Source organism: Carassius auratus, chromosome 20 (assembly GCF_003368295.1).
Source record: "Carassius auratus strain Wakin chromosome 20, ASM336829v1, whole genome shotgun sequence".
Classification (NCBI taxonomy): Eukaryota; Metazoa; Chordata; class Actinopteri; order Cypriniformes; family Cyprinidae; genus Carassius; species Carassius auratus.
The window spans coordinates 4191389-4219235 of NC_039262.1; the positions used below are offsets into that span (position 1 = coordinate 4191389).

At 37.7% G+C, this 27847-nt stretch overlaps 1 protein-coding gene across 1 annotated transcript; it reads left to right on the plus strand.

Annotated features, from left to right (window-relative positions):
• The first annotated feature begins 14 nt into the window (after positions 1-14).
• On the plus strand, positions 15-27507 carry extl3 (exostosin-like glycosyltransferase 3). The gene is made up of 6 exons (XM_026290519.1): positions 15-199; positions 16660-19252; positions 20097-20224; positions 22346-22490; positions 22790-22918; positions 24418-27507. The coding sequence occupies exons 2-6, from the start codon at positions 17111-17113 to the stop codon at positions 24625-24627; spliced, it is 2754 nt and encodes a 917-aa protein (XP_026146304.1). The 5' UTR covers positions 15-199; positions 16660-17110; the 3' UTR covers positions 24628-27507.
• The last annotated feature ends 340 nt before the right edge of the window (positions 27508-27847 follow it).

Consider the following 27847-nt stretch of genomic DNA (forward strand, 5'->3'; position numbering starts at 1 on the left):
TCTCAGGCTGCTATCGCGCATGCGCAGAAACCCGCTGCTGTCTGCTGGAGCGCTACGCGTTTTGCTGCACCTCAGAGACGGAGTGTTTTCAGTAGCCGTTTACCGAGACATTTCTGTCGGTTACCGACACCATGAACACGCTGAAGAACTGAAGTTTACGAGCACCGACGCCCGTTCTGATTGATGGATTTATTCTGAGGTAACGTTACAGTAAAATAACGGTTGTGTCGTTCGTTAGCGGGTCGGTTAGCAGCGGCTAACATCAAACGGACAGATGCAGAAAAAACACTAGTGATTTCAACGTAAATAACACTCGTGTTTGATATGATTTGAGTCATGATATTGCTCTAAGAGTAATAATATCGTTCCTTAGCCGGAATATGTTTTTTTTTAGATCTCTAACGTTATGTGTCTAAAGTGAATCAGTGTTAGTTGGTCTTTAAACGACGCGCTAAACAAATCAGACAGACTCACCTAAACAAATAATATCAAACACACTGGATTTAAGTATTAGTATTATTTAATCTTGACATTACTTTATGACATCTGCACTTATTGATAATATTCATCACCCTCTTGTTATTAATGTATTATTTCTGATCTATATCAATATCAGACACTTGTCTTTTCTGCTATCTGCTCTAATCAACAATACTGGTCACTCTAATCTGGTCATTAATGTATAACATCTGATCAGTACAATAGAATCATACAGACACTTATCTGATTTATTAATATGAAACATTTCATCTGATTATCAATATCCAGAGCTTTCTAAATTCTAGTCTGGTCATTAATTGTTTGATCTGCTTAATAAAATCAGAAAGGCACTGATCTGATTTAATAATATGCACCATTTCATTTGATCAGCAGTATCAGTATTAAAATTGCTATTTAATATAGTAATTCATTTCTAACATCTAATACAGTCAGAAATCAGCAAAAATTATAACATCAACTGATATCAGATGTATTAGACAGTGATGTGGTCTATTACAATATGCAATGTGAGATCCGATTTTTCTTATCATTTAGAATGTCTGACATTGATTTTATTGATAATGATTTTGTGATCTTGACTCAGATTATGAGTATTGTTCTTAATCAGAACTTGACTCTGAGATCAGAACATGAACCAGACCAGAACATGAGTGTGATAATGTGTGTCTATTCACATATTCTGAATATAATACGTTATAATTATCCATGAATGATCATTTTATCAGATCCCCATGGTAATATTGATTAGATCCGATCTGTAGATCTGCATCTGGTGTTCAGAGTCGGTTCAGCCGGTCATCCGTGTGATGAATTTGGAGTAGCAGATGTGTCAGTCGATGATGAGTTGTGTTGAGGTGGTCAGTGATTATTTAGGGTGCTAAATGAGTTGTTTTCCTTCTAACCCATCTGTGAAGGTTATAACTCCTTGCACGTTTATTTTGGGAAGGAAAATAAAGATATTTTGACTCTCTGCCCTGATAATGGGTGACCATCTGTGCAATGCAGTGCCAGTTCAGGCATGACTAAAACAAATACTAAATCACCAAACCATTTTTATAGTCTAACAGCTTTCATTTTAGGTGTCATGTGTTTAAGATATGTGGAGTCTTTAGTTTTGCATTTATTCGTATACTAAAGAAGCTGCTGATCTTAAAGTCTTAAATGAACGCCTTTAAAAGGTTGGAGTAGAATTCATGGCACTGTACGCAATATCTTTCTCAATATCTACATTTTTCTGAGCCCATTAGCAGATATTTGTCTTAGGTTTGAAAAAAAAAAACCTTCATTAGAAAGACATCTTAGGTAATTGTGTGTGTGTGTTTTAAGTAGATGCATTGATTGTGACTTAAGTATCTTTAGACTTTTGCTGAATTTTTATTTAACATATTTTATTTTTTTGTAGTGTAATCAGAAGGCACAGTCAAAATTATTTCCATATTCTAGTAGTTGGGAGCAGTTTTTTGGAAAAATGTGTTAAAGTAATGGAGAGCTATTGTTCAAATTCTGATGTGTTGCTAATAAAACGTTTGCAAATTTTCTGCTTCTAGACAGTGTTAAAGGAATAGTTCACTCAAAAATGAATATTTACAGACATTTTCTTCACCTTCAAGTTTATTTCCTCATCAGATTTAATCTTCATCAGACTTGTTCATCAGTGGATCTTCTTCAGTGAATGGTTGCCATCAGAAAGATTGAATAAATCCATCAATATGTCTTTAAACTTAAAACTGTTGCGTTTGGCTAAAATATAAGTCCTCTATCCATAGTTTTGCAGTTTACAAATCAAAACAGATCTAAACATGTTGGTGGATTTTGATGTGACTGGACAACAGGGAATTAACTTTTTCACTGGAGGAAGCATTATTATGCATAATTTATATTTTTGGTAAACTATTCCTTTAAAAAAGTCTTAATTTGACCTTTCTGAAACCAGCAGAAGCCTTTTCTAGTCTAAACTTCATGGAAATAGACTTGGCTTTTCTGTTGTCCTGGGTCATTGTTGGTACTGTAGTCTGCTTTGTGATTTTGAGCATAATGCATTAATTCCCGGCCAGTGAAGGAACAATCACGCTGGCTCTTCTCCCGTTATCAGTCACTGTCCAGCGGTGTGGATCTGCTGAGGTCTGGCAGCTGTTACTAGGGTCTTAAAATTTTACTGGTGTTAAACCTGTGATCCGGCATAAGGCTGGGAAAGGGCCTGTTGCTCTGGATGGATAACGCTGCTGGGATTTGACTTATTTTGATCTGGTGCTGAATATGGCAAATGCCATGTTGGAATTTGTTGGTTTGTTTTATTGCAGTGGATTCAGATAGTTAACTGAATAGAGCCAGGTTTCCCTCATTACAAACACACTTATGTTGGGATATATCGCTAATAAATGGGCAATTTTTAGAGTCTCATGACTAATTTCACAGATCTATTTTGAGTTCTGCTTGACAGAGCTGTTTCTGTGTTGAAAAAAACTGCATCTGAGAAACTTACTTGCTCTAATTGTGAACAAAGCAGCCACTTGTCTGTCCAGTTTCTTCCTCCTGTTTCATTAGAATGAGTTAAGTCTGATATAGTTTACTTCAGTCTGATCTGAATTAAATTATTAGTGCCTGATGTTGAACCTGATGTGCCCTATTTTTTCACTTTAGTGTGAGTCTGATTTGCTCTGAAGAAGCTAATATATCATGCCATATTTCCTGGGCACAGACTTCTGGGTTAGATGTTCCCACAGAGTGAAGCTGAAAGTTTCGGACAAACTACATCAGCTCTAGGGTGTTTGAAATGCTTAAATTAATATATTTTTTTTGCATATTCAAGGAAGGTAGAGCAGAACTTTCCATCTGTTTCTCTTGCTCTCTTATTTGGCCGTGTCATTGTTGTGAACTATCGATTGCCGGTTCTGGCCTAATTAAGATGACTGTACACCTTACACTGCTCAGAAAGTGGACCTGGTGCATTATGCAGATGATTAAACAACTTCTTAAGGTTTCAGAGTGGTTTTCTCCTGCAGGCACGTCAGTCCTCATTTTATGTAATATAAAGCACTTATACTTGTGGAAGCGCAGAGGAGAGACAGCAAAACAAAAATTCGGTCACAAAAGATTTTGATATAAGCCAAGAGGAGACTGGTTTTCTTTGGCTAAAGTAAGGAAACTTTGCTTCCTTTGCTCCTGTAAATAAACTCGTGAGAGTAGCATATCTCACAGGTGCATGTGAGACGCATGCATCCTACGTCATGCACCAGAACTGCTTGCACGTATGACAGACAGTGGAAATGAAAGAAAAGTGTTTATAACATTTGAAATATTGGTATGTTTCTGTCAAAAACACATGGATTTGCTACAGGATGCCTTTATTCACCCCCGGAGCCGTGTAAGGCACGTTTTATTACGGATGGACGCACTTTGATGACTTTTAGACTGTTAAAAAAAAAAAAAAAATATATATATATATATATATATATATATATATATATATATATATATATATATATATATATATATATATATATATATATGCCTACTGCCATTCTAACGCTTGGCAGAGCAAGGATAAATGTTAAGATAACTCCGAATGGACTCATTTGAAAGAAGAAAATCATATTTGATTTTTCTGTGAACTAAACCTTTAATAGAATTACTTTTATTTTGGGTTTTGCTGGCCTAAAAAAAAGGTCTAATTTTATCTTGTATAATTTCCTATTCCTATTTCAGTTTGCTGAAGTTAGAAGCCTCCCAGGTTGTCCACCCAGAGAAACACTATAGTATGGTCACCGCGAGTCTGATTCCAGAGGCAGGTCTTTATGAATTTTGGTATTAAAGGTGTCAGATGGTGCTGAATCATGTAGCTTCTGTTTTTCTTTTTCACTCTTTCCTTCATACATCAACTCTCTTGGAAATGGAAAAGAGAAAACCCACAGAGTGTGTAGTCACATTGAATTAAAGTGCTAATTATAGAACCTGGAGCTCCGCATCTGCGGCTGCAGTCCAGCTCCAAGCTAATGGATGTGTAAATGAAAAGCATTACATCTCACTAGCAGTCCAGCTCGGCCATAATGGAATCATTCAGGGTGTGTCTCTGTACCACAATATCAGGTGATCCCTGTTTTCTACCTCAGAAATGTCAGAGGGATACAGGCATGAAAAGGTTGTGCTTTTCCTGTCCAGCCACACAGCCCCAGGGTGAAATCAATCCTCCCTTCCTTCTCAATCCTCTACGGACACCTTGGCAATTGAATTGCCACTGGCTAGTAAATTTTTTAGTTTACTTGCCAGACTGAGATATATATATAGTTTGTAAAATGGCACACTTTTTTAAATAACTGAAAGTACACTCTTTACATCAGTCTGCCAAGCATTATAATATGATAATCAAGTATTATTTAACAATATAACTTTAGTAATTTAGAATTAAAACTTGATAACCATGAATTAATGCATATTAGTCATTTTAAACTGATCATTTTAACTGGACTGGTGGTGTTGCTTTGTTGGTCATTCAGTGTTTCTGTAAAAAAATTAAAATGGGAAAAACTAACAAAATTACTGATAAGATAATCATACGAATTCTAGTAATAAGAACAAGATAAAACGCACAAAGGATTAATGAGCTACTGGGTTCCTGGATATTAATCAGGTTGAAATCAGTACAGGGCCGATAATTGGTGAGCTCCAGCCAATGAGATTGTCATTTGTGCATTAGCTCCACCCACTACCAGAAAATCCGACAGTTCTTAACAGCTGAAGAATTCCAAAGGAACACGGTTATTTTGACAGGAAAATACAACAAAGAATATAATTTACATGTGGCATGTCAATTCTCTCTCTCATTAGCCCCATTCACACTGCACGTTGGTCCCGTAAAATTGCCAGAACATTGCCAGATCGCCTTCTGTGTGAACACAAACACGTCCCGTGACTCTTTTACCAGGTGTTTTGAAGGCAGATCAACGTTCGGGACAAAATAAATTGTGTAAACTATAATGAAGCAGAGATCAGTTAGCTCCTCACTATCCGCGCTGAAACGAAGATCGTTCGCCAGTTTAAGTGAAAGTTAACATCCCTAGCATTTTCGAGTCGTACATTACACGTCACATCCTGATGTCACGTGTCTTTACAGGACCTTTACGGGTTGTGTGTGAACGCACACACATATTCCGGGAAATCACTGGCAGTGTGAAAGAGGCAAAATCTAGCGACCCGGGAACAATTGCCGGGACACATCACCCATGTAATTTCTGGAATCGCAGTGTGAAAGAGGTTTTTCTATCTCTGCGTGTGTGTGAGACAAAGCAATGGCGAAGTGTGCGCCTTCACACTAGAGTTTACTATACATCAAATACACAAAACGGGTGCACTGCGCATCCATTCAGATGAACTGAAAAATATCACAGATCACTGATGGAGAGTGAATCTCTGAAGCTCTCAATCAGAGTGTTTGGCGAGTGTAAATGTATCTGTGCTAAACGTTTACTTAGCCTCCAATTCTGAAAGTGGCGTGATATTCAGCCAAGTATGGTGACCCATACTCGGAATTCGTGCTCTAGTTTTTTAACCCATCCAAAGTGCACACACACACAGCAGTTACACACACACACACACACACACTGTGAGCACACACCCGGAGCAGTGGGCAGCCATTTATGCTGTGGCGCCCGGGGAGCAGTTGGGGGTTCGATGCCTTGCTCAAGGGCACCTAAGTCGTGGTATTGAAGGTGGAGAGAGAACTGTACATGCACTCCCCCCACCCACAATTCCTGTCGGCCTGAGACTAGAACCCACAACCCTTCGATTGGGAGTCCAACTCTCTAACCATTAGTGTGAACTTCCCCAATTCACACACTGGCGAGTAAAATCTGAGGACTTAAATTTAGCATGTGCGAGTGATTAACTCGCAATGTAGAGTGCTGCTTCTCTCTAAAAGTGTGTCAGAAGAAATTAAATACATTGAATTTTCACAGCTTGGAGTAGGCTTAATAGTGTTTTATGAGATTCATTTATCAGTGATGTTTGCCAAGTCAGGCATTAATATATTAAAGAACACTGAGATCTATTTTATTTTTGACCAAATTCAGTATTTTTCGGCTTTCATTTTTCTGGATTCCATTCAGGGGTGCTCCGATTGACCGACTGATAATTGCTTTGGGATGTTTGATCAGTGGCCTCTGTAAAGACCAATCTCAAAAAACCAATCTCAAGCCTGCTGTGTGAGCTTTGGCATGACATGCAGCAGCACCGTCTCAGTCTCTCTTTGGCGTGGGTGAAATAATTATATTGCTGTATAGTGAGGTATAATTCATATTTCTTCATTATTCATTCTTCAACTTATAAAGTAATTTGAAAACTTTCTGTGAGACATAATTTCACAAACAGTGTGAGTGAATCATCGCTCCCGCAGTCTCTTACTCTCTGAAAATGCACAAATAAGCAATCAGCACAGCTGACACAGGAATTATCACTTGCACTATCGAGCATCATCACTAAAGTTTATAAATGGAATTTCTTTTTAATTCTTGCCAGTGTTTAAACCATTCAGTGCTTATGCATATTTCTGAAAGAAATAAAAGAAGAAAAGTCGGCAGATACTGTTTTCTATGAACAGCGATTGGCCTCAAAAATCCTAATGGGAGCACCCCTAATTCCATTTGTATGGTTAAATAAAACTTTAGTAGACAAAAAGCATGTCTAATTAAATAAAACCGTGAGGATTATACCATTTAATAATAATTTATTAAAATAAAAAATTAAATAAAATTCTATTTTAATTTTCCCATCATTTGAATTTTTCTGAATTCCATGATTTAGTTATAATTTTAATAATTGAAAACCATGTGGAATGAATTAAATTCATAAAGCTTTTGTTTGTATGTTTGTTTTAAAATTACTATTATTATTAAATTATTTGAATTTATTTTTCTCAGAAATTCAGTGTTGTCTGTTTTGTGTAAATTTATGATTTAATTTAAATATTATATAAAAAATGGTGGTAGGAGTGAAGGAATAAAGCATTAACAGTTTAATTAATCTTTTAAAATATAATCAAATGAAAAAGAACAGTTGTTTTGTTGTTTAAAACAAAATCTTTTTTTTTTACTTATTTACTCTTTATTTATTTTGTAAACAGTGCTGCACAAAGTATTCATATTATCATCATCATCCTAACTTAATAATTATAATAGTAATATATTCTGTCACAGTTTCTTCAACTTAAACCAAACTTTTATTTTGACAGTTTGTCATGAAGATCTTTGAGATTCTTTGTATATGATGTGATGACAACATGATTGAACCTGAACTTGAAGGACACCTCAAATTATGTGAACTGTTTTATAATAGATCAAACGTATGATTTTGACCAGGTATTTGCTGAAATGAGCAAAAAACTATATCTGTCTAATATGAATGTCGTAGAGTAGTAACCGCATATTATCTTGATAAATAACACTTTAGCAATACATCAGCAACACACAGCTCACATTTATTCAGATGTCTACTTTTAATGAGCCTTTACATTTGCAATCTTGATAAATTTGTTGTAAACTATATTCAGGCATGAGCATTGCAGTAGTTATCTTAGCATTTTTCCCCAGAAGTGGGTTGTCATGCAAGACTAGATAACAAATGGCAAACTCCCATAAACAGCCTGAATATAATTGAGAAATAATCAGGCACAAGATGCCTCAGTCCTTCTTGTTAGTGCACCTCACTGTGGATTTATTATCCCCACATACCTGTGCTCTGAATCTTTATCACTTGATTTATTTATACGTAGTGTCTGTCTCCTAAGAAAGGGATTGAGATGACTCCTCCTCGTAACTTCTCTTGAAGCTGCCTGTAGGCAATGAGAATTGGCTGTCAGCTTTCAGAGCGTTCTCCTCAGCGACTGAGCCTCAGAGATGAGATGGAATGAGAATAAAACATCTGGTTTCAATCTCTACTTCTTTCCAAGGTTACATTAGGTAACTGAAATAGTTGCAAACCATTTTGCAAATATCCAAGTTAATTAGGATTAGTGTATTTCAAATCAAAATATGTTGAAAATATCATGCTAAAGGTTGACCAGATGATATACTGGGCTTTTAGGTTAATATTGCCAACAATCCCTTAAACTATGAGGATGAGATTGTGAATCGTCTCTCTTTCTACCTTTCAGATGACACAATTTAAATGTATCCACCTAAAAATAATTTCTCATTAGACATTCCTCTCTTATTATGCATGAAATTCAAACTGGTATCAAGCTGCAATTTTATGATTTGGAAGTATGTACCAGTACTGTTAGGAACTCAAAAGTATGTCCTTTCAGATTCCCAGCAAAGTACATACCTTTAGTGCAGAGCAGAAGTATGCAGAGTATGCAGGCAGTCTTCATTGTAGAATGTCTCACTTTTAGGGCTGGGATAAACGATTATTTTTTAAACGATTAATCTAGCGATTATTTTTTCGATGCATCGATTAATCTAACGATTAATTTTTCCAGACCGATTCGATTTTGATTATCTACCCATTAATTGACTACTAACAATTTATACATGTTGATTTACATATTTGAATGAAAAAAACATGAATTCCTTAACATTGCAATATATGTTTATAGCTTTTAAAATTACAAAATAAAAGACTGACTAAGAATGCATTACTTTGCACTTGTATAGAGAGAGCATTCAATAAAACCTTGAAGCCTTGAAAACAGCTTACTGAAACAAGCTTACTGAACACATAGGGCCTAGCTTACTGAAAAAAAGTTCTTCTTTCAGATGAAAATAACAACAATTGATGTCTAGCATTCAATAAAAAATGTCACCCAAAATACTTGTTTAGAGCAATTGAAAGAGTACAGTAACCAATGTAAACTTGGGGGCTTTAAGCTAATACAGAGAGTGCTTTTCCAAAAGAAATAAATATATAATAAAATAACAGTGGGAGCCAGCAGCCTGTCATGGAGAAAAACAAAATCTCTGAATGCTCCATGTGAAACTTTGGCGTTCTGCCCTTTTTCTATCATGTCTAATGATTTTGGTTAATATGCACGAGAGAGAGAGAGAGAGAGCACGCAAGACCGCGCACGTGTAGTTTGAAGACTGTGAGTGCGCGATCGATGCACGTCATCGATGACCTCAACGCGTTGTCCCAGCCCTACTCACTTTGCTTCATTAAAACTGTTAGAATGTCCACAAAGAATCACAGTCCTTGCATTTAGTCGCAGTGTCATTCACTGGCAAATCTACTGGCTGGAGGGTGTCATCTTCTGAAAAAATAAATAAAAACATTTCTCGTTCCTCTGACGGTCTTTCGATTGCAGGTGGGGGACATTTCAGAGTAACTCTAGCTTGGTTTGTGTTGATGTGCATAGATAATTGTGTATGGAAGCGTTATCATTTATCTCGTGGGGCGTTCGCTGCTTTGTTTTTGGTAAACAACTTCAGAGCTGTGGCCTCTTTTGATTAGGGATGCACCGAAATGAAAATTCTTGGCCGAAACCGAAAACCGAAAAAGAGAAAAACAAGGCCGAAAACCGAAACCGAAACACCGAAAGAAATTATGCCAATTATTAGAACCATTGCATTTATTGCTATGACCGTGTACTAACTTTACTAAAATTAAGACATTGCAATTGCATAAATTAATATTAAAGTTTCAAAGATAATTACAATTACATAACTTATTTAAAAAAAAAAAAACATAAAAATACATAATTACAAATGATGCAAATATTTATTAAGCACATTGCAACAATGCACAGTATAAAATAAAATTCAAACTAAAAATGTATCCCACTCATGTGTATATTTAATAATAATGTACAGGCCTACTGGCCTGCAGAAAGTTTTTAAAATGACAGTTCTCTCATAAAAACAAAGTGCATTTAGGTGAAGTGCATTATAAATTGTTTTCTGTAGGACTAGGAAGAGCATTACTTCTCCAGTTGGCAAGACTGTTATCACTTCTGGGGATGGGGACTTCAGACAGATAACCATCTAGCTGTTGAGCAGTTGAGCTTGTCATCTGCCTGACATTTGAGAAATATTTGAGAGAGTGTATTTAAATAGGGCCAGGGCATAAATAAACATTTTTATCAAATTAAAGCAGAAATCTAGCATAAATATGGCTACAATCTGATATTATGTATGTATGTTTGTGTGTGTGTGTGTGTGTGTGTGTGTGTGTATAGTAGCCTAAGAACAAAATAGCCAACGTATTATTATTATTTGAGGCACTTTGTTGCAGAATTCCACTGGACATATCAGACAACGATGGTGCATGCCACTCATCTGGTGCAGAGTCTTTTTTTCTGCGCTCTGATCTGTCTCCTGCGCTTGGCGCTTTCCGTCTCCACGCAGGTTCTCCGCATCCAGCGCGGCCTGGATCATTTCTCGTGCGCGCTGCCTTATTTCCGCATCCAAGTAATGGTCTTTATAACGCGGATCAAGCACATTCGCGATGAAGTGCAGAGGATCCGAAAAGATCTCAGTGAGACGTGTGCTAACAGACTCAATAAGACTGTACTTTTCTTTGTTTTTACTTTGTGGTCCGTCTTAATCTCTTTGTTAGGAGACGCTTTAGTGCTGCGAATAAAGGAATACGAAGAGAGAGAATGTTCTCACTGGTGTTAAGTGAATGTCGCGTGGAGCTCGTGGTCTGCGCTATGCAGGTGCACGTGCAGGTAGCGGTTTCTGTTTGGGTCATCACAACATTTCGGCCGTGTTGTTTCGGTGATAAAAGTCTATCGGCCGAAAACCGAAAAGTCCATTTTCGGCCGAAAATTTTCGGTGGCCGAAATTTCGGTGCATCCCTACTTTTGATAGTCAACCTATTTTTAGGCCCTTTAAGCCTTTTTACATTGTGACTACGTTATTTTCATAACAATATAAGTGCATTTTCTGTCTAATTATCATTTGCATAATGTGCCCAGATGATTAACTTTCAAATGCATGATTGAGTGATTTTTCAAGGTTGTAAGTAAAACAGATTACTTACGAAAAAAAAAATATTTCAGTTTTACTGCTTCACAATTTCACATTTAATTAAATGTGTTACTTGTCATCTCAGTAATTGCTTGTGAAATTTACTAGCAATTTCTTAGTGAAATTGTTTCTACATCATATAGTTTTCCAGTATACTGAAGTCTTATAATAGCTTTCTGAATAAACATTTTCTGTTCAGATATTGCAAATGTGGAATAGGCTAAAAAAAAATAAAAAAATACATCAGGCTGGCTCTCATTTCCACGGATCGTTTTGATGATTCATATCAGCAATATTATTCCTTCAGGCTAAAATAAAGGTGGGCCTTTTTGGATTGCGTGTTGCCTGGAGCAAGACATTGGCCATGTGCACCAAATCAGGGTGAAACGTATACATATTAAGGGTGAAAATCTTGCTCACACTGACAGGGCAAACAGGATGCAAATATGCCTCAAGGCCACTGTAGGAAGTCTCGCGGTGGGACCTGTTAGCGCTTGCTAGTCAAAGAAAACTATCCATGCATGGTCATCTGGCAAGATAAATTGTCTGAGGCATCGAGCCTGAGCAAATCTAGATTGAAAGATGAGAGCGTATTCTTGTGGAACCAGTCGACTCAGAACATCTCAAAAGGAATTACACTATTTGTGCTCTATTTAAAGCCCAATGTGTGGCCTTTATGCCAAAACCTCCTTAGCTAGAGTCTTTTAATGTTAAATTCAGTGCAGAACGTTCTGATAGATCATGCATAAGTTAATTAAACACAGCTGTCTCTGGTTTATTTCCACTGGAAAAGTTTCGAAGTTTTTCCGTAGAAGAGCAGATAAGATGTGTGAACGAGGTCAATACTGAGTAAACAACTGGTTTCTTTTCCCTCCCTCCCAATACAGTATGTTAGTGGTGCAGCTTTCTGTTTTATTGATGACTGGGGAAGCAGACCTATCGACCATAAAATAAGTTTTTCACCTATAATAGAGAATTATAGGTGAACCTAGAACCTAGAAGCTGTTGGCCTATTTTTCAACTTTTTAGATCGATGGGAATGCTTAATAAGCACTTAGAAGCGTAACTTTTACTTAAAATTTTATTGCATCTTTTGATGTTTTTCATTTGGCACTATTGACAACTGTCTCTAGACTTCACATTGACATCATTGACATCAGAATGCATCTAAGATAATTCAGTCAGACAGGCTGTATTACCTCGGTGGTCTATATTGTTTCAGCAGTGCATTAGGAACAGAGTGACTCATTGATGGAGTTCTGGAGATCATCTGGGAGAAAGTACTGCCAAATCGTTCCTGCCTGGAGAAGATGTCCCAAAGTGCAGCTCATCATCCGTCTGATGTTTAAACTGCCTTATGTAGAACATCGATCCAGCTAAAAGCTTGCCCTAGTTAACTTCTAGTTAACGAATGCTTCTGTGCTGAGCTGAGTTATTTTATATGGCCTGGAATTTCATTTGCCTTCATTATGGTGCAAAACATAGATAAATTGGAGAAACAGTGTTATTTAGAAAACGAGGAGAGCAACGACTCTGACAGAAACATCTGATAAAGATGAATTGAGATGTGGAGAAACATTGACTTGGCTTTATCAGATTTTTTAAAAGCCGTTTCTGATTCACGTATAGTAAGATACACAGTACTACATTTATAAGAGATATTAGTGTCAAATTGTGCTGCTGTCTAGATGCTAAGGTGATTTTATAATTCTGGTAATGCTTTGTTCAGATGATTAAACCTAATTTTAGAAAAATGAAATCAATGCTCGACTTTTTAAACCTAACTTTTGATGTCCAGTTCTGCTGATGCAACTTTCATTTCAGTTGAAGAGGAAGTGAAAAAATGGGAAGAGAGAAGGAAAATTTTCTCCAATGCAGAAACCAGTGGAGACTGATATTTAATTTAAATACTGAACATGTTTCATTTTTTTTCTATTTATACTGGTTCTTTTTGGACTCTTGCCTTCAAAGCAAATTTAACTAGGAGAAAATTGGTTACCCTGTCGTCTGGAAATGTCATTGCTGCATAAAATATGCTCGCACTGATAATAAGGGATCCATAATTTCTTGCTTTCATCCGTATTTGCTGCTAACTCAGCCGCGGCAAGGCTGGAAAAAAAAATCCTTCCATTTACAAAACTGGTTAAATATTGGCTTGTGGTAAATTTGCTTTGCCTTCACAGCCCCGAGGCAGTGTGAGGACTAGACGGAGAGTTGTTATTCCTGGGAAACTCTCCGGACCTGATCACAGGTCAGTGTGAAGTTCTTCTTCAGAACACACAACAGTTTTTATGACAGTGGAGATGGAGCTCAGACATGCTGGATCTTGCCTGTTTACATGAGAAAAACATTCCTGTGATGCGCAGCTGTATTCTCAGCATCATTACTCCAGTCTTCAGATCCTTCAGAAATCATTCTAATATTCTTTGCTGCTCAAGAAACATTATTATCAGTTTTTATTTTTTTTGGTTAATAGAAAGGGCTGCATTTATAAATGAAATATAAATATTTTGCAACGTTATAATTGTCTTTAATAATATAATACAAGTTTATTTAAAAATGTTGTTAAACTTAGTGTAACAGTGTACATATTAGGGTCAGCAGTTATGTTGCTATATCTACAAATATTGATTTCTGTTAATTTATTTAAAGGGGGGGGGGTGAAATGCTCGTTTTCACTCAATATCCTGTTAATCTTGAGTACATATAGAGTAGTACTGCATCCTTCATAACTCCAAAAAGTCTTTAGTTTTATTATATTCATAAGAGAAAGATAGTCTGTACCGATTTTTCCCGGAAAAACACGAGCGCCTAGAGGCGTGACGTGTGGGCGGAGCTAAAGAATCACGAGCGCGAGTAAGATTTTGTGTTGAGCGAGTCTGGAAGCTGTGACACAGATCCAGAGGCTGAAATTTAACAAGAGCAGCATCAGCAAAGGCTTCTCTATGTGGTATGTACTGAAACTGTATATATTTGCTTAGCGGTTTTGGAAAATGACTAAGTTCCACTTTGTCGTCTTTTTTTTTTTTTTTGTTTTGTTTTAAGCTGTACATGTGGAAAGTGCAGTTTGATGACAACATCGCATGTTGTTTACTTGATGTGCTTACACGCCGACAGCTAAGTTAACAACACAGAGATATTTGAAGCCGTTTTACTCACCGCCTGCGGTTCCAACACACGATCGTGACCCTTTTTCGTTGGGACTGCATTATCCTTAAGAAATAAACGATGTGCAAATCCAGCGTCAACCTGGGCCTTGATTGTAAAACAAGCATCTTCGAAATGCAGGGAACAAACACAAACACTTGCACAACTCCGTTGATGCTCTGTAAAAATAAACTCCATCCACTGGTCCCTTAATGCTGTTTCTCTTTTTCTCTTGTCTTGCCCTGGCAACCAAAAACACACTCCTTTTGTGACATTTGGCGACGCTCTCGCTCTGATCAGTGATTGTCTGTGCACAGCCTCTCTCTGCTCTGCTATACGGGAGCGCGCGCTCTTCCGGCAGAAGTGCCTCAGGACCCATATAAGGAAATTCCGCTCCATCTAACGTCACACAGAGCCATACTCGAAAAAAACTTTCCGAAACTTGTGACAAACCGGAAGGAGTATTTTTGGAACAGAAATACTCCTTCAAACGTACAACTTAATTTTTGAAACTTTGTCCATGTTTAGCATGGGAATCCAACTCTTTAACAGTGTAAAAAACTCAGTATGCATGAAATAGCATTTCACCCCCCCTTTAATGAAGAAGACTGATTTTAAACTCACAAAAGAGGTAAAATTGCTTGAATCATAAATGGAGCAAAACTCTCTCCGTCTTGCGTAAAAACAGAGTGTATCTTTTGTGTTTTGGATTTTACTGATGCTTACTTTTTTTTTTGTATATCAAGGTGATGTATAATTGAACCAGCCACAAATAACAACCCTTACGGCAGTGGAAGGAGGCTAAATAATGGAGCCTAATCAGGGAAAGGTCATAAAGAATGATTATCCACTTCAGGTGTTCAGAGGGGAAGTGTTTTATGAGCCCCAATTTGTCCCTTTGTATCAGCGTCTGTCTCATCACTGTAACATTTCTCTGGAGATCTAGAGTCATTAATCTAAAGAGGACAGGCTGCCCTTCCTTCTCACACGGTCCAGGTCTGATAGTCTGTAAATAGCAATGGAGATCAGGCTTGTACCGAATCCCTATTTGTATTTTATTGCAAATGTAATACGTTGATGTGAAGTATATGTGAAAAATAGTGCATAGGTCCTGACATTGTCTTAATACAGGCTTGTCTTAATATATATTTATGTTTTGTGCTCTGTGTGAGTTTTGATCAACAGAATTAAGCGATAGTTCATCTCTTTCCCGCTCTAGGATCAGTGGCCGTGTCAAAATCTGTTCCATTAATGGAAAAACATCCCTCATGTTCTCTCATCCAGAGATAATGAAGCTCTCTGAAATCTTGCATGGCTTAAACTGATGGCTACATGGGCAAATCTAACAGAGACGGTCACTTGAGGCGAATCAGGTTTTTTTTTCCTGTACGCATGCCTTATGGAGTGTTTGCTCTGTGGGTTTGTTTTAGAACAGCTGCTAATGCTTGGAGCTAGCTGTCAGCATACCAGATAATGTGTTCAGTGAATAGGACAAGCTTGTGAGGTCATTCTGAGCACTGCCAGTTGGTTTCAAATCTAACAAATGGGTGTGAATGGGTTTTCTTTTTTTTGTGGAGCTGTGTTTAAAACATCTCTTGCCAGTTGCATACTGTAATAGCCATTAAGAACTGTGATTTGTTCAGAGAGTCTCTTAGGCCAGAAAAAAATACAGGCATAAATGCGTGGCCAACACATTGCAAGTGAACTGTTCTATAGTAGATATTTCACATGCATACTTGCAATCTGGTGGCAGACTCAAGGGATGGTTAAAAGAGAACACTTGACAGTTCATTTTGGAATGCATAGTTGGAAGTGCTAATGTAGTTGCGTACAGTCTGTTTCGGGTCTTAGGCTTGATGAAGATTGATGTGTCTTCCATCAGGATAATGATGTATGAAATCTGTCATATTCATTTCAGATCAAAACAAAGTGATTCATATTTCTTATCTTTAGCACTGATCATATCAGATGACCTAGGGATGTTTTTAAGACTCTAAAATGATGTCCAAATTACTGATACTCGTTTTCCAACTGATACTTTCTTTCTATTTTGCAGATTAAACGCAGTTGGATGGGATGCAGTATCGTCAAAAGTTTATGGCACACTGTGGCCAATTCATGAGTCCCAACTATGGAACAGTGACCGGAGTGTGATGCCACCAATAAAAATGCAGATCAACCATGCCTCCATTGCTGATCTCCATCAAGGACACTCAGATTTTACCGCTGTCTGGGACTCTCCCTCTTCTCTTGGATAGTTTATATTTCAACATACATCATACCGCACTCAAGACCATATTGTTTATTGACAACTTCATTATATCACTAGAAAGATGAAATTTCCTTTTATTAGGAGTCCCAATTAAAACAAAGACACATAAGTTACAAACTCCGGAAAGGGGTAAAATGAAAGTGTGTGCCGTACAGATGAGGTTGCATTATGGCAGCTGAATCTCTTCAAAGGCTGCATTCACGTATCTGGTTCGGAGGAGAGTGATAGTTGAACGATGCAGCGAAGCGGAGGCATCGTTGGGAACAGCACCCAGCCATGGGTACTGAGGCGAGTACGGCTCACCTGGCTCAGTTTCATGCTCTTCTTCATCCTGGTTTGCTTCCCTCTCATTGCACATTACTACCTCAACACAATCGATGAAGCAGGGGGACCAGATAAGCGCATTTTTGGGCCACGACCTGGAGGAGAGCTGTGTGAAGCGAAGCACGTTCAAGACCTGTGTCGTATCCGAGAATCTGTCAGCGAGGAGCTTCTGCAGCTTGAGGCAAAGCGTCAAGAGCTCAATGGCGAGATAGCCCGACTTAACCTTCGCATCGAGGCCTGTAAACGTAGTATTGACAGTGCCAAACAGGACTTGTTACAACTCAAAAATGTCATCAGCCAGACAGAGCACTCTTACAAGGAACTCATGGCACAAAACCAGCCAAAACTGTCATTGCCAGTTAGACTTTTACCAGACAAGGATGATCCTGGATACCCTCCTCCAAAGTCGGCCCAAAACTGCCGTTTGCATACATGTTTTGATTACGCTAGATGTCCGCTTACATCTGGCTTCCCGGTCTATGTTTATGACACAGGATCATATCCTTGGGGTGAGAAGTTGGACCCTCTCGTCAAACAAGCCTTTGCCTCATCCGTTAAAAGTAGTGTATATGTGACCGATAATCCCAACATTGCTTGTCTGTACATAGTGCTCGTTGGGGAAATACAAGAATCACCCTCCTCTCCTCCTGCCTCACCCTTAGACCTTGAAAAGCAGCTCAAGGCCTTGCCGTATTGGAGGTTGGACGGCCACAACCACCTGCTTGTACATCTTTTAAGAAAGTCTCTGACACAGAACTTCCTGTACAATGTGAGCACAGGACGAGCAGCAGTGGCACAGTCTACCTTTTTTGATCGTCAATATAGAGAAGGTTTCGACATGGTTGTGTCTCCTCTAGTCCACGCTCTGTCTGAACCCAATTTCCTAGAGGTGCCTCCCCAAGTCCCGGTCAAGAGGAAGTATCTCTTCACCTTTCAGGGAGAAAAGGTGGAGTCTTTGAGGAGCAGCTTGCTTGAAGCGCCACCACAATCCTTCGAAGAGGAAATGGAAGGGGATCCACCAGCTGATTATGATGATCGCATTATTGGCACTCTTAAGGCTGTACAGGACAGTCACCTAGACCAGGTTCTTGTGGAGTTCACTTGCAAGAATCAGGCTAAGCCAAGTTTACCAACAGAGTGGGCGTTGTGTGGGGAGCGTGAGGATCGTTTAGAGGTACTGAAGGTCTCTACATTTGCCTTGGTGATATCTCCAGGCGATGGCCAGTTGGTGGCCTCTGCTGGCTGTAGCATGAGACTTTTTGAAGCTTTGGAAGTTGGAGCAATACCGGTGGTGCTTGGTGACCACTCAAAGTTGCCCTACCATCACCTTATACGCTGGAGTGAGGCAGTCATCATGGTACCCAAGCCTCGCATAACAGAGCTGCACTTTCTGTTGCGTAGCATCTCAGACAACGACCTACTGGCCATGCGACGGCAGGGTCGGTTTCTTTGGGAGACGTACTTCTCCACTTCAGAGAGCATCTTCAGCACCATCCTAGCTAGCGTACGAACCAGCATCCAGATACCAGCAGCACCTATACGTGAGGAGCCTGCCCAGGAGATTCCTCACAAAGCTGGAAAGTTGGCAGGAACTGATGCTAACTTGGCTGACAATGGTGACTTAGATCTGGGGCCTGTTGAAGTAGAGCCCCCTTATGCTTCGCCACGCTTCTTGCGTAACTTCACCTACACAGCTGCTGATGTCTACCGCACCTGGAATCGTGCACCTGGCCCCTTCCATCTATTCCCACATACTCCCTTGGACCCCATACTTCCCTCAGAAGCCAAGTTTCTGGGGTCGGGGACTGGTTTTCGCCCTATCGGTGGAGGTTCTGGGGGATCTGGTAAAGAGTTTCAAGCTGCTCTAGGAGGTAACGTCCCACGGGAGCAGTTTACTGTGGTCATGCTTACTTATGAAAGGGAGGAGGTTCTTATGAACTCGTTGGAGAGACTAAATGGCCTTCCTTATCTCAACAAAGTGGTGGTAGTGTGGAACTCCCCCAAACCACCTTCGGATGATCTCCTCTGGCCAGACATTGGTCTACCAATTGTGGTGAGCATACAGTATTTCTTGATCATATTTCTTACAGTCATATGGTTCACTGCTTACTGGTTCAGTAAGCAACCTCTTAGTAAAAACCCTAGTAAGATTCCTGAACACCCTACCAATGCAGAACACCCTAGTAAGATTCCTGAACACCCTACCATTGCAGAACACCCTAGTAAGATTCCTGAACACCCTACCAATGCAGAACACCCTAGTAAGATTCCTGAACACACTACTGATGCATAACTCCCTTACATCATGGTGGCAAGTTTAGCACAGGCAGGCACCACTCAAGGACAAAAAAAAATCTTGTTAAGCTTTTTTTTTTAGTTGGAATTCTCCAAGGCTTAAATGTGATAGTACCTCACAAGCATTGCATTCTGCTGTAGATTTGGTGTGCTCTCTCTGCTGTCTTTGAAGCATAGCTTTTATGTCTCTAGGGCACCAAGCCTAATTAGTTCTGGTGATATTAAAGGAAACAGTGCTGTATTAAGCCCATAGTTAGGTTATACTTTGAAATAAAAACCCAAACAGAATGCCGAAGTACCCCACATTTCTTACTATCTTCAAGTAGTTTGGAACTTTGAAATTGAGCATCTTTTATGTAAGTTTGCAAAGTTGTATTAGAACTAGCATTGAATTAATTTTAGACCATCCCTGCACCCAAAGCCTTTGCTTTAGTAATCAAAAAATGGTTTCTTGAAGTATTACGCTATTTTGATTGGCATTTGTTGGTTTTATAATGTCATGTGTCTGGCAGGCCCAGTAAAATCTTGTAATAATGTCATGTTCTACCTCAGTCGTTCACAATATGGCATGTTGACTCAACAGATGGGCTTTTTCTCTGCAGGTGGTACACACAGAAAAGAACAGCTTAAACAATCGCTTCCTTCCCTGGGATGCAGTCGAGACTGAGGCTGTTTTGTCTATTGATGATGATGCCCATCTTCGACACGATGAAATTATGTTTGGGTTCAGGTAAGGTTTTTATAATGCCGAGTTTTAGTATAGTATGTTTATGAAGGTGGAGCAATTAAACAATGCTCATTATTATCATATTTTCATGACAGTTATTGTCTAGTTTAGCTGTTTACATATCCATGTTTTGGCCATTTCAAAGCAAAAACATTAATATATATACTGAACACAATCAAAAGGCTTAAAATATTGAGATTATCCTTTGATTTTGTGTTGGTAAAAAGTGGTGAAACATTACATCCTGAAAATGCAGCTCCTTAATTTTTGCAGATATTTCTTCCTTGTTAAAGATATATATAGGGGCATTTTTTTGATTATTTGTATAGGATAGATCCGGTGATGCTGTGGCTCCAGTACTTTTTGCCTCTTTTAAAGAAATGTTATTTTGTGAAGGTCATTTTCTTCGTTGATATTATTAGAAAAGAATGTGAAACTCCCCATGATGTCACTCCTTTGGGCTAAACTATGTTTAGAAAGAATAAATTCAGTTTTATGAAGCAAGGAGAGCAAAATATTTCTATTGGAGAGACAGTGTAAGCCGATCTGTTTTTCACCGCAGTCCGTACATTTTAAGCATAGCATTTTAGATTAAAAATTTTAGTGTGATCTGAAGATGTGAAAAGTGTTTTTAAATGCACATTAACATCTGTATGCCCATTTAAATGTGTTTGTCAAGGAAGAGAGAACTGCTGGGGTTTGTTTTTGCATTCAGTCATGTGATGTTGAGTTTAAACCAACAGCTGCAGATGCAGTTGTTGGTTTGAAGAATTTAAAGCATCTGATCTGATAAAGTAAATGACAGTTGAAGAAAACTCTGTTCTTCTCTCCTGTGTACCTCTGTGTTTATTTCCATGTTTAGTAGGGTTTTAACGCTACACAAACACGATGGTTCATTACATACTTTGGTTTTTACGTCATGGTTCATCATGGCTACGGTACGGCGGGTCGGGGGTGGGGTACTATATATAAAATTGCTTTTTTAATTATTATTAAACAATAGTTTACTGAACAAATTTCTCTTTCTTTAATTAAATTCATTCAAAATTAGGGTAAAAATCTACCTTAAGGATAGGATACATTAAGGAAACATTTAGCTCATGCTCTAAATAGGGAGCCCTTTTACATTACTATAAAGTTACAATTAACAAAGCCCAAAATGTAATGTAAATAGCACATAATGCAATTTTTAAATTAACTTCTAAATTATAAAATTTCTACCTTTTTGTTGTTAAAATATATTTATTTACACAGTGGCTGTCATAACCTGTTTAAACATGCATTAAACAACTGACATAACTAACAGGTTTAACAAACAAATTACATGTTAATTTCTTGTTTATTTCATGTGTATACACATTTGACAATAAAGCTGTTTATTTATTTTTTTATCTGTTAGTTTTGGAGTAAAAATGGTAGCATTGGAGTCTTATTTGTATGTTTAAATATTTAGGGAATTCATCAGGCTGATCTCTTTTTTTATTATTAGGTTTGTATTACAATCAAAGATGCTGCTACTTCTAAAGTTTTTATGAGTGATCTGTCTGTTTTGTGAGATTTTTAATTGTGCAATAAAAGCTTCTAGTTATTTAGCTTCTGTGTTTAGCTACCCTATTAAAGGGCTTTACTTGGCATCCATTTGGATCAACACAGTTGTAAAACGAGCTAGTAAACTCGATGTGATGCATATTCATCAGTCAGACAAGATTTCTGCACAAACATAACATAGTTCATCATAAACCATCTGAATTTTTTTATTTATTCAAATACTCATGTTTTCAAAATGCATTTGTTCAAATTTCTTAGAATCAGCATAAATCCATTGTGAAAACATTAAAATATATTCAATTAAAAAGTATTAATATTGTTAGAGAAAGAAGCAGAGAAATAAGCAATATTCTATTAGTTAATATATATGAGATTTAAATCAAATTGATTTATTGATGATAAATATATTGTTTGTGTATATAAGGTTGAGGTTTTCTGCATTACTTAACTATTTATTTATTTATTGTGTGCATATATTGCTAAGAAACTTACCAAGTGCTGTTCTGTGATTATTATAATCACAGTTCTTGCTCCGGTTTGGATCATTCCCATCTCTTTCTCTTTCTTCGCTCACAGGGTGTGGCGGGAGGCCAGAGACCGAATTGTGGGATTCCCAGGAAGGTTTCATGCCTGGGATGTAAATCACCAATCTTGGCTCTACAATTCCAACTACTCCTGTGAGCTCTCCATGGTGCTGACGGGTGCGGCCTTCTTCCACAAGGTGAAGCTTTGCTCGCTTTGACACTTCCAAAGCCTGATTGTGGCAAAAATAGACACTAGGCTTATGTAGTTTTACCCACGATATGGTTTGGCTAGTTGTAAGCCAATGCTGAAACTAAGCACATCGTTGTTCAGCCGAATACATGACGCAGTGCTTCATTTTTCCAGATGAATAAGTGAACAGCGTAGCGTGTTTGATTTATGAGCATTTATGTTGTGCAACATCACGGTACATTTGAGATGCTTTTGCTCTCTTGTGTTCATTTTTTTTTTTTTATCATCATTTCTGCCTCTCCTCAGTATTACGCGTACCTCTATTCCTACGTCATGCCTCAAGCCATACGTGACATGGTGGATGAGTACATCAACTGTGAGGATATCGCCATGAACTTCCTCGTGTCACATATCACTCGCAAACCCCCCATCAAGGTCAGTGGGCTGTTACTTGAAGCACATATTATTTCAAGCCATTTGGGGCTTTTGTCATTTCTGGTTCTTGCTCAGTCATGTCATTTTGGATAAAGTGACAACTGAATAATTGTAATCAGATTATACATTCTGTTAGTCAGCTGATTTCTGTTTCTATCGCTTTGGGTAGCCTTGCCCACAGGAATCTCATTGGCTCAGATCTTTTCTCCACCTAACTGTGTTTTGAACATTGAATATGGCCTTATTCGATTTAAATCTGCCATGGTGCAGCACTTTAACTTCCAGTCAAAACAAAAAAAGTGTTTATTTTAAATTTGGTTACAGCACAATGCCTCAAATTTAATAATAAATAAATACATTTCTCTGTTATCAAGAACATAAGATACCCTGGTAATATTCCACTCTAACCTTTATTTATATATATATATATATATATATATATATATATATATATATATATATATATATATATATATATATATATATAAATTAAAAAAGGTTTATTTTCAACAGTATTAGGATTTTTTTTTTTATTATTATCTAATATTATTATATATTAAGTTGTGTTTATAAATCACAGTAATTTTTTGCTGCCAAAATTGCTGTAACTACAATTGAAATCTAATAAAAAAAATCATCACTGACAATTAAAAAAGAAAAAAGAAAAATCTATTTCTATGGGAAAGTTCTTGAATTGTCTTTTAAAATGTCTAAATACACTTATATATATATATATATTTATAAAAAAAATTGTGTCAAATATATCTATCTTTTTACTTTTATTTGGGGTGAAATAAGACCTGGACATTCTCCTGTTATTATTTTGTGACCACAATTTTGTGGTTATTGTGCACTATAAAAGAAATGAAATGTCTAGGAAGTGTCCAGAGAACACTCTTCTTCCAGTCGTACTCATGTATGCTACAATAAATTGATTCCAGTGGGATTATTCAGTAGGATTTCAGTAAGCTTTAAAAAGCCTTTGATGTTCTGAAGTCCATTGACTGAAGCATTGGGACAGCCATGAGTTAACAGTGTAATGAAATTTGATAGATTTTCTCTGTCATTATTACACACACACACACACACACACCCTTCTCTCTCCGTCTGATCCCGTCCCGGCGGATTAAACAAATCAATTACATTTGTTTTGTTGTCACGAAGAGGCCGACCAGATTGCAATATGAGGACAGACTACACAAATGAAAAAGATGATATTGTGTTATGAAGTTAATAAGTCTGTCATCTTTAGATGGAGGGATTGATTTGTAGGAATAATTCACTCAGAATTGAAAGTCAGTTACTCAACCTCATGTTGTTTTAAACCTGTATTGCTATCTGAAGGAAGCTTAAAAAAGGACAAAAGCACCATTAAAAGTAGTTCATACAAACCTATGCCCTACATTCCCAGACTTCTCAAGTTGTTTGATAGATTGTGTGAGGAACTGACTGAAATTGAAGTCATAAATCTCATTTTATCATGACGTTCCTCCTCTCAGGTGACGTCACGTTGGACCTTCCGCTGTCCCGGCTGTCCGCAGGCTCTTTCACACGACGATTCACACTTCCACGAGCGTCACAAGTGCATCAACTTCTTCGTAAAAGTCTACGGATACATGCCGCTGTTATACACTCAGTTCAGAGTGGACTCGGTACTCTTCAAGACGCGGTTGCCCCACGACAAGACGAAATGTTTTAAATTCATTTAGCGGATCGGGGAACTTAAAAGCACAGATGGACGCACGGACGCGAGACGGTCTCACTCTGGGAACGTGAAGGGTATTAAAACTTCTTGTAAATATCAGAGAAATTTTCTTTGAACTTGTCTTCCTTGAAGTCAAGGGAGAACAATTAGAGAACAAACGATTACCTTCAAGCGTTTTTAACGTTGTGTGTGATTCATCAGCAACCACTACAGGCTTTATTTGCACCTCTTTTCACGGACGTCTGGGACAGGGACGCGTCAGTGGACCTCAAATTGCTTTTTGATCATGCTGTACTGACAGAACAAACTGAGTTATGGACCGACAGAGGCTGTTTTTGGATGACACATCTGAGAATTACGGGAGAGTCAAAGTGTCTAAATGATTCGTGTTATTTTTACTTTGCATATTCTCGTTTGAAACGCACTGATGGTCATGTTTTGTTTAGTTTTTAACTCGTGTGTGTGCTTCTGTGCATGTGTGAATGGCTGAGTGTTGTTCTGTTGGTTGATGCTGACTAAACGTCATTAACCCCCGTCAAATATTTGTTGATCATCAGTAAGAATAGCACGAGATATCAAACATAACTGCATAGGAATAGCACCAAATCAAGCTGGTACACATTCTCTTGTCCATCACAATCATACAAGAAAACAAAATGACTGTATTTAACATGTTTAGTACATTTGTGGAATAACAGATCTATCCTGACGCCTTTTGATGGATTATCACGACTTGTGTTTCATTTTAATGAACTTGAATGATTTCAGAAGTGAAAATCGCAAAGAAATATCCAGGTCATATTTAATCATATATTTTACATAAAGAAAAGCCTTTTTTTGTTCATTGTTTGTTTCATGAATTAAAGCATCCAAATTCTAATTTTGTAATGCAAATATTTGACTTTTTCTAATGCAAAATATAGTTTTTCAATCAAATTAAATGTTTAAGACTGGTAAGATGTGTTTAATTTCTATCAGTTATCATTACTATAACAAAAAAAGTTCAGTAATGTGCATAATTTTTTTCGTTTACATCACATTAAATTCAATGCAACAAATATTACTACAGCTTATTTAAATGTATACATGTTACATTAATACATTAAATGTATTATTGTCATGAAAATTTCAAAATCTGGTCCTAAAATAATGTCTTAATTTTTCTTTGTATACAATATTATTTCTTCATTTTGGTTTTGTGATCAAATGTGACCTGGACATGTTCTTGACAGTTTCATGTGTGAATGTGTTTGTGTGTTTTATGAAACGTGTGTCTACAAATGGCAAGCATGGTTTCCGGTTGTGAGGAAGGAAAACTGACGGGATGCACAGTAGCTCCTCTTTGCTCTGTAAATGGTACGTGTCTCTTTTCTGTGCCAGGATGTTACCTGGGGCTCCTTCTGCCGAGCTGATTTCACCCTTCAGTTGACAAATTTGAGATGCCTTTGAGAACGCTGAGCTTGACTGTTTCTGTCTGTTGGTTAATTCATGATGGCTGTCCTGACATGTTTACATTTACATTTATTTACATTTATTCATTTAGCAGATGCTTTTATCCAAAGGGACTTGAAATTGGGGAATACATCAAGCGATTCATCTTAAAGAGGCAAATAGACAGAGGAAGTACTCGTCATACCAAGTTTCAAGCATTGTTTAAATAATTACAAGCTAGACAGAGAAAGAAGAAAGAGAAAAAGATTTTTCAGATAGTGTAGAAAGAGGTGAGTTTTCAGCTGTTGCTTGAAAAATGTCAGGGATGCATCATTCCGGATAGGGGTTGGAAGATCATTCCACCATCCAGGAACGGTAAACGAAAATGTTCTGGAAAGTGATTTTTTTTTTTTTTAGCTCTTTGTGATAGTGATACGAGGCATCGCTCACTAGTGGATCTCAGACTTCTGGAGGGAATGTAGATTCTTAAGTGAGTGGGTGCTAAGTCTGTGGCTGTTCTATATAAAAGCATCAGTGTCCATCAAGACCAGTCGTGCCACTGCATTCTGAATCATTTTGACTGTGCATGATGGAAGTCCAGCCAGAAGAGCATTGCAGTAGTCCAGCCTAGAAATGACAAGGGCCTGGATAAGAAGTGGTGCAGCATGCTCCGTTAGAAAGGGTCCGATCTTTCTGATGTTGTGCAATGGATACCTGCAAGATTTTGCAGTTTTTGCAATGTGGTTTTGAAAGTTAGGTGGTCACTTGATGGTGTAATTGTTCTTACATTCATGTCGGGATCTCCGCCACTTAGCCTTAGATCTGTGCAGCTACCGTTGGATCATCTGGTTGAGATGAAAGCTAGAGCTGTGTGTCATCAGCATAGCAATGGTAGGAGAAACCACGTGCCTGTATGATGGGTCCCAGAGATGTAGTGTATATGGAGAAGAGGAGGGGTCCAAGAACTGATCCCTGAGGAACCCCAGTGACCAGTTTGATGTGCTCTGGATATCGTCCCACCTCAGGCCACCCTGAAAGACCTATCAGTGAGAGAGGATTCAAACCAAGTGATGCCCAGTGATGAGAGGGTGGACTGGAAGATCTGATGAATCAAAAGCAGCAGATAGATCTAGCAAAAAAATAAAACTCATCCTTGACAGGTACATTTAGTAAAATTACTCTGCAATTGTAAATTAAGAAAAAAAAATTGTGGCTCTGTTCCCCCTTAGAATAGGAATTTTATTTTTTTTGTAACATGCCCATGTTTTGTATTGTGTATGAATCTGTTGAACAGGCTTTAATGTTTTATTATGTTGTAATTATTGTGAAGACCATATGGCTATTGGGATTGGACAAGAACTGACAATATAAACTAAAGTGTTGAATGCCAGCAAACATTATAACTGACAACTTCTTCAACCACACTAATAAACCAGCCAGTGTCATCATCTCTTTTCTTATGGTGAAGATCTTAATCAGTGGGTTTGAACTGAATGATTCACAGAATGAGTTGTGTGTCATTGCTTCATCATATGAACTTTTGCGGTAGGTTTTATTGTGTTTGTTCACTGAGGAACAGGATCAGGAAATTGCAAACTCGATTAAGACTAACAACTCTGACATTAAAATGGTTAATAGTTAACTAAAACTGAAAAAAAAAAATAATAATACTTTAATGTTAACGGAAATGAAGAAAATAAGCTTTCAGCATTTTTTCCAGCAACCTTTTTTTTCCAATTAATTTGAATTTAACTTGATGTAATAAACTTAAAACTGAAATAAAAATGATTATA

What these genes read in the sequence shown, in the direction of transcription:
- extl3 (XM_026290519.1), top strand. Translation starts at nt 17,111, where the DNA reads ATGCAGCGAAGCGGAGGCATCGTTGGGAACAGCACCCAGCCATGGGTA. An exon ending in GTGCGGCCTTCTTCCACAAG is followed by an intron (nt 22,491 to 22,789) that starts GTGAAGCTTTGC and finishes GCCTCTCCTCAG; the next exon opens with TATTACGCGTACCTCTATTC. An exon ending in CTCGCAAACCCCCCATCAAG is followed by an intron (nt 22,919 to 24,417) that starts GTCAGTGGGCTG and finishes TCCTCCTCTCAG; the next exon opens with GTGACGTCACGTTGGACCTT.